General features: G+C 58.2%; 1 protein-coding gene across 2 annotated transcripts; it reads left to right on the plus strand.

Annotated features, from left to right (window-relative positions):
• Nucleotides 1-3708: 3708 nt before the first annotated feature.
• Nucleotides 3709-12107, plus strand: ZMYND19 (zinc finger MYND-type containing 19). 2 transcript variants are annotated; one of them, XM_044264412.1, is made up of 7 exons: nt 3777-3824; nt 4173-4291; nt 4885-4944; nt 5964-6070; nt 6533-6673; nt 11232-11412; nt 11526-12107. In XM_044264412.1, exons 2-7 carry the CDS (start codon nt 4286-4288, stop codon nt 11667-11669), a joined length of 639 nt encoding a protein of 212 aa, XP_044120347.1. In that variant the 5' UTR covers nt 3777-3824; nt 4173-4285; the 3' UTR covers nt 11670-12107. The 2 variants fall into 2 exon arrangements, with proteins under 2 accessions (XP_044120346.1, XP_044120347.1); XM_044264411.1 differs by lacking the exon at nt 4173-4291 and having other exon boundaries at nt 3709-3824.
• The last annotated feature ends 195 nt before the right edge of the window (nt 12108-12302 follow it).

The following is a 12302-nucleotide window of genomic DNA, read 5'->3' on the forward strand; positions in this document are numbered from 1 at the left end:
GCTGTTGTGGGGCAGATAATATGCCCTTGGGGGAAAAGGGGCCACACCCAATGAGCCTTATCCATCTGGCCCCGTAGCACATTACAGCACGCGAGACTCCAAGGCTAGCTTGATGAGATGGTGTTTGTGGGATCACTTGGGAGATGCACTTTTCAAGGAGGAGGAGCATGACTTGTTAGAGCCGTGCATGGGGCAGAGGATGGACTGGGGGCAGGCTGCTTCACTAGCAGCCCCCCAAGTGAGCCCCCCAAGGTAACAGCCTTCCTACACTGATTTTTGAGTTGCTCTGGTGACTAGCTTTGGCCAGTGGGATGCCAGCAAGAATGATTCAAGCAGAGGCCCCATAAATGCTTGCACATGGCTTCCATGCTGGAAGGAAGTCCAGCTATCCTGCCTGGCCACGTGGGGGGACTCTGGATAATGAGACGTCACATGCAAGACAAATAGACAAATAGGCATTCCAGTGAACTCCCAGCCAACTGCAACCAAAGGAGGGACCCAGAAGACCCCAATCACAGAATTGCAAAAAATAATAAATCAATATTGTCTTAAGCCATAAGGTTTTGGAGTGGTTCTTTTGCACAAAAGCATACAGTCATCACCAAAAGCCACTGCCCTCATGATCTCAAGTCCACACATTTTTGGCTACCGCCTCCTGTCCTGCTAGCCCACTCTCTCTGTGTCATGACTCCTGCAATCCTTGGGACTCCGCTGGGAAGCCCAACCCATTGGCCCTGCCCCCTCTGTTGTCCTCTCTCCTTTCTTCATTCAGCTCTAAGGCCACAGGCAGCCATCTGGGCCACTCTCTTTGAGAAACCACTCAAAACCTTCTCAGCACAACCACAGTTGTAGCTAAAGCAGCCCTCCTCTTTCTCCTTGCCTTCTTTGCAGCAGCCTACATAGGCTGGAGAAAAATAGTCACACTGACAGGCGCCCTAAACGTTGCTGGGCCATCCTGCTGCCTTTTTCTACTTCTCTCCTAGACAGTTACATGGCTTCTAGACCTCTCTCCTTGCTCTGCTAACATCTGCTCTCCTATCCTCACTTTCAATTGATGTCTTTGTTTTCTACTTATATGAGAAAGTTCACATCACCAGAGAACTGCCCCCAAATCCCGCCTGCACACCCCCTTGCCTTCCAGAGACTTCTCATCAGACTCTCTCCTTTGTACTGAACTGAACCACCCATGCTCCTACCTCCCTACCTCGTCCTCCTTTGCCAGCAATTCTCCTCTATCGGGTCACTCCTGTTAAAACCAACAATCTCTCCACTTCCCTTCTCTTTCCAGTTTCGGCCCCATTTCTCTGCTCTTGTTTTTGGCAAATACACCGCAGAAGAGTTGTCTGTCTCACAGCCTTCAAACTTCTATCCTTCCCTTCTAAGCCCTCAGACGGACTTAGTCTGCCATCACTCCATCAAGAGCTGTACTGGTCGAGACTATCAGTGTCCTTGTTTTGCTCAGTTATCAGTTCCCGACCCCAACCTCACAGGACCTATCAGCAGCACCTGATGTGGCTAATCTTTCTTTCACAGTTTACTTGGCTCCCAAGCTACCATCCTCTCCTGGTTTTCCTCTTGACATCTCCCTCTCTTTACTGGCTCCTTCTCTTTTGAACTTCTTTTCCCCTTTTGTAAGGGAGAACCCAGACCCTGGCTCTGTCTTTGACCCCTCCTTTGCTATCTCCATTTTTTTTTTTTTAGATTTTATTTATTTATTTGCAAGACAGAGAGAGATAGAGCAGGAGCAAGGGAGAGGGGCAGAAGAAGTAGCAGACTCCCCCGTGAGTGGGGGTCTGACACAGCGGTGGATCCCAGGACTCTGGGATCATGACCCGTGCTGAAGGCAGATGCTTAACCGACTGAGCCACCCGTGGTGCCCCTCCGCATTTTCTTCCAATGTGATCTCGTCCAGTTGCATGGCTTCACACACAACAAATGTGGAGCGCCTGGGCGGCGCAGTGGGTTAAATTCTCTGCCTTCAGCTCAGGTCATGATCTCATGGTCCCGGGATCGAGCCCCGCATCCAGCCCTGCATGGGGCTCCCTGCTCATCAGGGAGCCTGCTTCCTCCTCTCTCTCTCTCTGCCTGCTTGTGATCTTTCCGTCAAAAAGATAAATAAAACCTTTAAAAAGTGAATAAATACAACAAATGTGCTATGGAACGCCGAGTTTGCACCCCAGGCTAGACAGCGCCCCTGAACTCCATACTCATATACTCAATTCCTTTGCAACCTTAACATGAAGCATGAACCAGAAACTCATCTTTATTTTGCCGAGCCGCTGAGAGTCTGGGGTTGTTCCTGAAGCATAAACCGGGCTACAGGACACTGGCCCCTTGTGTCCAGACACCCATGATCTCTCGGGCAGCGACTTGTGCTCACTTGCTGAGTAGCCTTCCTGCTTCCAGCCCCCTGCACGCCGCCGGCCCCACTCAGGGAACAGCTACTCTTCTATTTAAGTCCTCCGACGGCCTCACGTCTCCAGGTGTAAAAGTCAAAGTCCCCATCAAAGCCCGCTGGCCCCGCTCCGGCCCCTCCCATCCCTGATCCGGGCCCGTCTCTGCCCTGCGGTCCCGTCCGGCGACCACGGACGTCCGACGTCCTCACACTTGCCCTCTCCGGCCCACGCACCTCACGCCCACGGGCCAGGCCGGCATCCCCCGCCCACCGCCCTCCCTCGGACCCCAGCCCCAGCCCCCGACCTGCCTGCGTGCCCCGCAGCACTCCCCGCGGGCCTTCCCGCGCCCCTAACCGAAACGCGACCGGGGCTTTCGCGTCGCGCCTCGGCGCAGCGTGACAGCCCGCGAGGGCGGCTGCCGGACCCGCCGCCCCAGCCGCCGGCACATCCCCGCCGCCCGGTCAGCAGCGGGAGAGCCGGGGGAGGCCGCGGCGGCCTCAGGGTGCGCCGCGTGGGCAACCGCGCGCCGCCGCCGTCCTCCGCTGGGCGCCGGCGCGGAGGAGGCGCTCGGCCCGGGCGGGAAGGCGCGCGGGCGCGGGCCCAGGTCCCGGAGGCGCTCGGCGCCCCCCACCCCGGCCCCCCCAGCCCCGGCCCCCGCGCGGCGTCCTGCGGAGGCGCGGCCGTTTGCCCGGCGCCGCAGCGAGCCCCGCAGAAACCCCAGCCCGCAGGGCCCCCGTCGGCCCCTCCGCGAGGGAGGTCGCGCGCGCGGGCCGGGCCGCAGCGTCGGGTGTGGGGACGCGAGGCCGGGGGCCGCGGGCTGGCCGCGGGGTCGGGAGCCCGGTGCGGGGTCCGGCGCCGGGTCGGAGCAGGAGCCGGAGCGCGGCCGCCAGCACAAAGCTTCCCGCGAAACTGACGTAGCGCGGGGCGGCCGCGCAGGCGCCGCCCCTGGCCGCGCCCCTCCCCCCCGCACTCCCTCCGCTCCTCAACGCGCCGGCGCACTCTCCCTCCTCCCATTGGCCACGGCGCGGCGGCGCGCGCCGGCCGGCGCGATGCGCGCCCCGCGATTGGCGGGTCGGCGGCGGGCGGGGGTGTGTCCGCGCCCCGCCCCGCCTCCGGCTCCGCTCGCGGTGGTGCGCGCGGCGGCAGCGACGGCGGCGGTGGCGGCGTCGGCGGCGGCGGCAGCGGCGGCGCGTGGCAGGTCCGGCGGGCACGAGGCGGCGGCGGCCTGAGCCCGGCCCAGCCTTGTCCCGCCTGGCCCCGACCCCGGCCCGCCGGCCCGGCCCACCCGGCGCGCCGCGGCGCCGCCCCGGCCCGGCCCCGGTCCCGGCCCGGCGTCTCCCGAGGGAGCGGCGCCGCCGGCCGAGCGCAGGCCCGGCCATGACCGACTTCAAATTGGGCATCGTGCGGCTCGGCCGGGTGGCCGGGAAGGTGAGCGGCGCGGGAGCGGGGGCGCGGGGCCGGGGCCGCGGGTCGGGGGGTGCGGGGCCGGGCGGGCGGCGGCGGCGGCGGGTCTCCGCGGGCCAGGACGGGGCTGGCGGCCGCGGACAGCGCGGCGCCCTTCCGAGGCGGCCTGCGTGCGTCTCGGTGCCTGGCCGTCCGCAGTGGAGCTTCGCGCAGGGTTCACGCCGCCCGCGGTGGCCGGGGCTGGACGGGCCTCGGTGGGCCTCCCAGAGCAGGGCCTCCCTCTGCTTCTCTCCCTTACCGGGCCCCGCCCTCCGCGTGGTCGAGGCCGGGGCTTCCTGGCACCTGTGGGCATTGAGGCTTGGCTGTTTCCAGGAGCCGGCCGGCCGTGCAGCTGCACCAGCCACGGACCTTACCCTGGATGGGAACCCTGTTCCCATCACCAGCGGCGGAAGCTTCTGGTGGGAGAGAGGAGCAGAGGCAGTCAGATGAAGGTAAAACCGGCTTAGATCTTAGAAAAAGGCTTTCCGAGCAAGAATGCGACTAGTCCGTTTGGGGGACGTTTCCTGCGTTTCCTGCAAGAGGAACGTGGCACCTTACCTAGGGAAGGGGGCCTCCCCGCAGCCCTGCGATCCCTCTGACTCAGGGCCCCGGGCGAACTAGCGTCCTGCCTTCCACTCACTCGGAACGTTTCCGTGAGCAAGCCAAGTGAGCAGCAGCTCCGGGGTACCGCCACCCACTTAATAAACGCGTTCACGGAAGCCTTCTGGAAGTTCTGCCTCCATCCAGGGCCCCTTCCTCTGTTCTGAGCAAGCCGCCCTCTCGGGTTAGGCTTACCGGCGCGCTCAGACACACAGCCTAGAGGTCAGCCAGCTCAGTGGCCCTTCGGTTCTCGCACATGTGGATGGGAAGGGAGGCCTGATGTCTGCTCCTCTGCTAGTCTCGAGTGGGAAACAACCACCTGCTGTAGGGGTAGGCTGCTTCGTTCCCCTCACCTGCTCTACAGCCGGAAGGGCCAGTTTCTGTCTGAGGCTGAGACTTGACTGTGACCCTGAACGTAACATGTTGAAACGTGATTAATTTCCAGACCAAGTACACTCTGATAGATGAGCAAGATATCCCGCTGGTGGAGGGCTACTCCTTTGAGGTAAGGGTGGCAGTTTCTCGGCTGACCTGCTTTCAGCCTGGGGAGGGTCGCAAGGGGCGGGTATTTTATCCCCTGCGAGGGCAGCCTGGCTCTCACCACCGCCATGATGTGCCTCCTCTCCCACTTTCACCCTGGTGGCTGACTCTTCCCAAAAACGGATCAAACTGTGCCATGTTGTGGTTGAATGCTCCACTGGACAGGCCCTGGCTGTCTAGGAGACTGTCCAGGGCCACCTCGCCTTCCCTCTGGCCGGGCCCCGCCGTGGCTGCTGGGCCCTGGTGCTGTCCGTTCTCGCATCTTCCTGAGCTCCCCTGCCTTCTGCTCTCCTTGATGAGTTTCGGCTAACCCGCCAGTCCTCACCTACGGGCTCCTACCCTCCGAAGTCTGCGGAACTGCTACCCTGTTACCGCTGCACACGTGCTTTCACGGTGCGGGTGACCCCAGCACAACACGAGTTTGAACTGCACGGGTTAACTTAGATGTGGGTGTGGTACTTTTGTTTTTTGGTTATTTGGGGGGATTTTTTGGATAAGTACACCCCAGTACTGTAAGTATTTTTTCTCCTTATGACTTTCTTAAAAGCGTTGTCCTTCTCTGACTTTACCTTATTGTAAGAATGTAGCGTACGTTGTGTTTAAAGTATAGAATATGTGTTAGCTGTCTCTCAGAAATCACATGGGTCTTCAGCTGTGTGGGGTTCAGTGTGCCTGACCCGTACATGTTCAGGGGTCAACTGTTAGTTACTTGTCCAAGTGTTTTTCTCACCGAGTTGTGGGGTTTTTCTAAAAATGAGAAAGTTTATTTCTCTGTGTCCGCAGTATTTCTCAGAGTGGGTTGTGAGTGCTTGTTGGGATACGGGGCCGCTCCTGATGGGGGCCTCTGCAGAGCCCTGGGTCCCAGAAACAGGCCTCCTATATGTGCTCTGGCTTGTCGGCTTCACTTCACTCTCCTTCAGAGGGATTCAAAGTGGAGCTGAGAATCGGGCTTTTTTAACAGATCTTTTCCTCGTTCTCTCTCAGGCCCGGATGGAAGTAGACGCAGACGGAAATGGTGCTAAGATATTTGCATATGCCTTTGACAAAAACCGAGGAAGAGGGTCGGGAAGGCTCCTTCACGAGCTGTTGTGGTAGGTGTTTTCCAGCTGCTTGCTTCCCGTTTGGGTGCCGTGTGAGCCATGTTGTGCACAGGGCACCCGGCGTCCGTGGAGCAACCTGCCTTGACACAGCCTCCTCTGGGGTAGGGCGGGCTCGGCTCCCTGCACTGTGTTCTTGCCGAGCCCGTGAGTGGGCTGTGAGGGACGACCTGCCTCTCCTTGGCGCTTGGAGCTCCGAAATGCTTGCCGCTGCTTGGGTGGGTAAGCTCCGGGCTCGGCGTGTGGTGTCGGGGTTCCAGCCGGCTTCTTGCCGCCTAGCTCTTCAGTCAAGGGGCTGAACTGTGTTTGGCCACAGACTCACATAGTTGGATCCCTCGCAGCAGCCTTGCTCCTGACTGTCCCTGGCAGTGTGGCAGGGGCCCACTTCGGGCCCCGGAGCTGCAGTTGGGGGGGGGGTGTGGAGGCGGCAGATGGCGAGAGTTGTCTGTTTCCTAGGGAGCGTCACAGGGGAGGCATCGCCCCCGGGTTTCAGGTGGTGCACCTCAACGCCGTGACTGTGGACAACCGGCTGGACAACCTGCAGCTCGTTCCGTGGGGCTGGCGGCCCAAAGCCGAAGAGACGTCCAGCAAGCAGAGGTGGGTCTCCTCAGGGCGTCGGTGGGGCCTCCGGGCAGAGCCCTCCTCTAAGCTCTCGTTGCTGTGTGTCTGTATTTTAAAGATTTTATTTATTATTTGAGAGAGAGAGCGTGCGTGGGCGAGAGAGCGGGCAAGGGAGCACAGGGAGCAGAGCCGACGCTGAGCCTGACGCAGGGCCCATCCCAGGACCCCAGCGTCGTGACCTGAGCCGAAGGCAGCTGCTGAACTGACTGAGCCGCCCAGGCGCCCCATCCTCAAGAGGGCCCATGTCTCTGTTCTGTGCCCTGATCTATGGGAGGGGAGACCTTGGTTATTTTCCTCCAAGCATGGGATCCTTATTTACTTCATGGGGGTGGGATGCCATTTTGATGGTGACTTTCTGGGTTGGTTCTCTAGGTCGGCTATAGTGGAGAGAAGAGCTGTCTGGGCTGGGTGCTTGTACGTGGGCAGGACTTCTGCTCCACGCCCCTGTACACACTTGTGCGTCTTTTTGTCTAAACGTTTCATCTAAGTAAAAAAAAGCAAGACGTGGGGGCACCTGAGGGGCTCAGTTGGTTAAGTGTCTGCCCTCGGCTTAGGTCATGTTCCTCGGGGTCCTGGGATCAGGCCCTGTGGTGGGCTCCCTGCTTAGCGGGGAGTCTGCTGCTCCCTCCCCCTCTGCACCCCTCCTTGTGCTCTGCCGCTTGCGCTCTCAAATAAATAAATACATACATAAAATCTTTAAAAGAAGCAAGGTAGTGTGGTTTGGGGGCTCTGCTGTTCAGCCTCCACCACTGTGTGGTCCTGGAAACACTGCTTCTGCTCAGGATAGCACAGGTAACCCACTTGGGCAAGTAGGATGCTGAGAGCTGGCCCCAAGCGCCGCCTTGGTATGAGCTTCATGGAGCACTTGAGAAGAGCTGGGGAACCAGCAGGATGGGAATTGGGAACCAAAATGAGCCAGGATGTTCTCGGCCATTGTGTACCATCTGTAGGCTCACAGGGGCTCTCTGGGGTTCGCGTACGCCCTCAGGCCTCTGGGAAGCCTTTCATCAAACAAAATGAAGGTGGTGTTATCAACAGAAGAGTAAGGGCAACTCAGGAGGCCAGTCAGTGTCCACATCTCCCCTGGGTTGTCCAACATGGATGCTTGTTCAGTGGGAGCACTGGGATCTGCCCCCACAGCACTGGACAGGTCCTTCCACTGTGGGCCAACAGGGCGCTGTCTACCCCTTTACCCAGCAGTGGATCTGCTCCTTTCAGGAGCTCTGGGTTATGAAGTCTGTCGCTTTAGGCCTTTGTGTGACTCATGGATTGGCCAACCTATGGCTGAATGTTACATTTACTCCTCTGAACATTATTTATGGTTAGGAGATAAGATAACCACAATTGAAAACACCTTTTTGCGAAAGGGTCCTTTGCACCCCAGGCTACCCTGTGGAGTGGTCTCTGCTGGGTCGTGGCCTGGCTGTCCCCATGCTCCTCTAGGCTGCTCTGGGAGGCCCAGGACTGCAGCTCTGCTCTTGAGGCTCTCTCCTTTGTGACCCCTCAGGAGACAACCAAATGGTGCCATCCTTAGTTTGTTGGCTAGGGATGGAGACTCCCAGCAGCAGTCACACCGTGGGTCAGAGCTGCCCGAGTGCTTGCCGTGGGTCAGAGCTAGGCTGAGTGCAGCGTGAACTCCCAGTCGGCCTGGGCAGTATGTGTCCTCTTTCTCAGCTGGTGGCCTCCACATGGCTGGTTCTTTTTTTTTTAAAGATTTTTATTTATTTATTTATTTGACAGAGAGAAATCACAAGTAGATGGAGAGACAGGCAGAGAGAGAGAGATGGAAGCAGGCTCCCCGCTGAGCAGAGAGCCCGATGCGGGACTCGATCCCAGGACCCTGAGATCATGACCTGAGCCGAAGGCAGCGGCTTTAACCCACTGAGCCACCCAGGCGCCCCCACATGGCTGGTTCTTGTGGTGGGAATCAACCTGTCTGTGAGGCTGGGAATATGGCCCCATGGATTCTCCCAGACCTGTACATCCTGCCTGTCTTCCCTTCAGTGCAGCGGCCACAAGGGTGGCTCATCTGGGGGCAGGGGTGGAGGGTCTCTTTGTCAAAGCGTGTTTTCTTTGCTTTCTGCTTTTAAAAGCCGTCTGGGGCCCAAGTGTGCCTCTGTCTTGTAGGATTTCATTGAAAGCTCTGAAGGCAGCCAGCAGCCTCCTACATCCCGATTCTTCCCCTTTTCTTTCCTTTAAAAAACTTTTTTCATTGTGGTAAAACGCATGTAACATTTACCATTTTAACTTTTTTTTTTTTTTTTTTGAGATTTAAATATTTTAGAAAGAGAGCATGCGTGTGAGAGTGGGCCCAAGGGGCGGGGGGGGGGCGGGAACAGGGACAGGGAGAGAGAATCTCAGGCTCAGCTGAGCCCGAGCCACACCCGAGCTGCACCCCACAGTGCTACGGTCACAGCCTGAGCCACAACCAAGAGTCAGACGAGCGAGTATGCCACCCTGGTGCCCCATCCTAACCATGTTTGAATGGCCAGTTCAGTGGCATCGAATACACCCACCATCCCCGCCATCCATCCACCTTCAGAACTTTTCCACCGTCCCAAACTCAGACTCTGTCCCCGTTAGACACGGACCCGTCCCCTCCCCAAGCCCCCACCTTCCCATTCTCGGTCTCTGGATTGACTCCTCTAGGGTCTCCTGGGAGTAGTATCCTACAGGATTTGTCTTTTGGGTACAGGCTTATCTCAGCACAATGTCCTCAAGGTCTGTTGATGGAGCCTTTGTCAGGATTTCCACCCTTCTTAAGGTTGAATGATGATCCATTCTCTCTCTCTACCACGCCTCACCTGTTGGGTGTTGACGTCGACCAGCGTTGACCAGCACTTGGGTTGCTTGCCCGGCTCCGCGTTGCCAGGACTGCTGCGGTGAGCCTGAGTCCAGGCGGCTCTGTAAGACTCTGCTTGCAGCCGGTCGGAGTCTGTGCCCAGCAGTGCAGGTGCTGGGCTGTAGGCTGGTTCCCCTTTTAACTTTCTGGGGTGCCGCCATCCTCATTCCCACAGCGTCTGCTGCTTTAGATCCCCGCCCGCGGCGCACGAGGGTTCCCGTTTCTCCACGTCCTCGCCAGCACTCAGTGCACTTTGGTTTTTGTTTTGTTTCACTCATCCTAATGAGTGTGGGGTGATACCTCGTTTTGGTTTTCATTTGTATTTTCCTGATGATGAGTAATGATAGTCATCTTTTCATGTGCGTGCTGGCTATTTGTACATCTGCTTTTAGAGGAGTATGTTCAGGTCTTTTGGCTATTTTTAGAGATTTATTTATTTACTGGTTGGGGAGGGAGAGGGAGAATCTCAACTGACCTCCCGCCAAGTATGGAGCCCAGTGTGGGGGCCCAGTGTGACAACCCTAACTCATGACCTGAGCTGAAATCCGGAGTCTGATGCTTAACCTACTGAGCCACCCAGGCACCCCTTGCCTTTTTTTTTTTTTTTAAAGATTTTATTTATTTATTTGACAGTGAGAGAGGGAACACAAGCAGGGGGAGCGGCGGAGGGAGAAGCAGGCTTCCCGCTGAGCAGGGAGCCCAACGCGGGACTGAATCCCAGGACCCTGGCTTTGTGACCTGAGCCAAAGGCAGACGCCTAACGATTGAGCCACCCAGGCGCCCCTCCTCTTGCCTGATTTTAAATCTGGTTGTTTGGTGTTTTTCTTGTTGAGTTATGGGAGGTGTTTATATATTCTGGATATTAATTTCTTATCAAATACATGATTTGCATATATTTCCCTCATTTTGGGGGTTGCCTTTGTAGCTCTGTGGATAGTGCCCTTTTTCTGTTGTTCTTCTAAGTAAGCTCTAGGCCCAACATGAACTCTTGACCCAAGCATCAAGAGTTACGGCTCTGCCATACTGAGCCAGCCAGGTGCTCGGACGGTTGCATTAAGGTCCTTGATCCATTTTGAATTAATTTTTGTATGTAACCGAGTCTCTGGCCCCCATGGGGTTGGTGGTGTGAAGGGGGTGTTAGCCTGCTCCTATGCAGCCCGGCACCAGGGTGGGCTGTGGACTGCCTGCACGTTCCCTACCCACCCTGTGCTCCAGTGGGGCCCATCGGGGAGCCTCAGGTCTCAAGTCAGGTGGGATTCCTTAGTTGTAAGCTTCTGGTCCACTAAGGACATAGAGCAGCTCACTGCGTCCAAGGGGAGGTAGCTGGGGCAGAAGCAGGTGCCTCTGAGGCCATGAGCAGGGAAAAGGGCTGCCAGGCCTTGCTTGGGTGGCCAGGCTTGGCCAGATCCCGGTCTGAGACCACGTCTCTGCCTGCCGCGTGCCTGTCAGTCCCAGATCTGGGGGGTTGAGGAGTGAGGTAGACATCGCCCTATTGTGTACCTTTTAGTGGGTCGGTCCCTGATGCCACACAGATCAGCCCCGCTGTGAGTGTGGGGGCAAAGAGAAGCCAAGTTCAAGATGTCATGAAAACAGAGCAGGGCAAACAGTTTGTCCTGAGGTCGTGTCCCCGCTGCATCCCTGCCTTGGCGGCGTCTGGCGGAGCGTGCTCAGGTGTCTGCTGGTCTGTTCCAGGGAGCAGAGCTTATACTGGCTGGCGATTCAGCAGCTCCCCACGGACCCCATCGAGGAGCAGTTCCCCGTCCTGAATGTGACCCGCTACTATAACGCCAACGGGGATGTGGTGGAAGAGGAGGAAAGCTCCTGCACCTACTACGAGTGCCATTACCCGCCCTGCACCATGATCGAGAAGCAGGTACCAGTGCGGCCGCGCCACCCGCCCGGCCCTTTCCGATGGGGATGTAGCGTCGGCCCCGCAGCCAGCCCCCTGGCGCGACGGTGAAGCCGTGGTTCTGTGTGTTCTTTCAGCTGCGCGAGTTCAACATCTGCGGGCGTTGCCAGGCGGCCCGGTACTGCGGCTCCCAGTGCCAGCAGAAGGACTGGCCGGCCCACAAGAAGCACTGTCGGGAGAAGAAGCGCCCCTTCCAGCACGAGCTGGAGCCCGAGCGGTGACCGGGCCGCCGGACCTTCCTTGAGCGCGGCAGACACAGACCGGCGGTCGGCCTGGAGGTGCTGGAGGAGCCGGTGGCTCGCAGCCTGGCAGCCGCCGTGGAGACCACCGTCGCCGGGACTTGGTGGGCTCAGCGGTCCCTGCGGTGTTCGGCTCCGAGCACAGACAGCTGGGGAGGCTCCCACTGGGATGCTTCTCGTTATTTATATGTTAATATGTTTGTAAACTCATGTACAGTTTTTTTGGGGGAGGCAGTGGGAGGGTTAGAAATTACAAGTAGAATCATTTGCTGTAATTCTCAAATGGCAAACGGTCGGGCCACATGTTTAAAAAGCCTAAAAAGTGTCACGTGACAGAAGCTTCTCCGGGCGGCTGCAGCCCCGGGGAGCGTGGCCTGTCTGCGGTCGCGTCTACAAGGCACAGTAAAGGGGTGGAATCATCGAGTGCCTCAGCCGTTCTTCCTTCTCCTTTTTGCCCTCGATGCCGTTGAGCTTTATTTCTGAGTGAATCAGGGTGGTCTAGGGCTGGGTTGAGAGAGAGAGGAGGCAGGTGGGCACGGACTGGGAGACTCAGACCCATGCTTGTCCTGTGGCAGGGGTAGCCGGGGCGTTGGAGCAGGCGGCACTGTTGGGCGG

This window comes from Neovison vison, chromosome 9 (assembly GCF_020171115.1).
Source record: "Neovison vison isolate M4711 chromosome 9, ASM_NN_V1, whole genome shotgun sequence".
NCBI classification, from domain to species: domain Eukaryota; kingdom Metazoa; phylum Chordata; class Mammalia; order Carnivora; family Mustelidae; genus Neogale; species Neogale vison.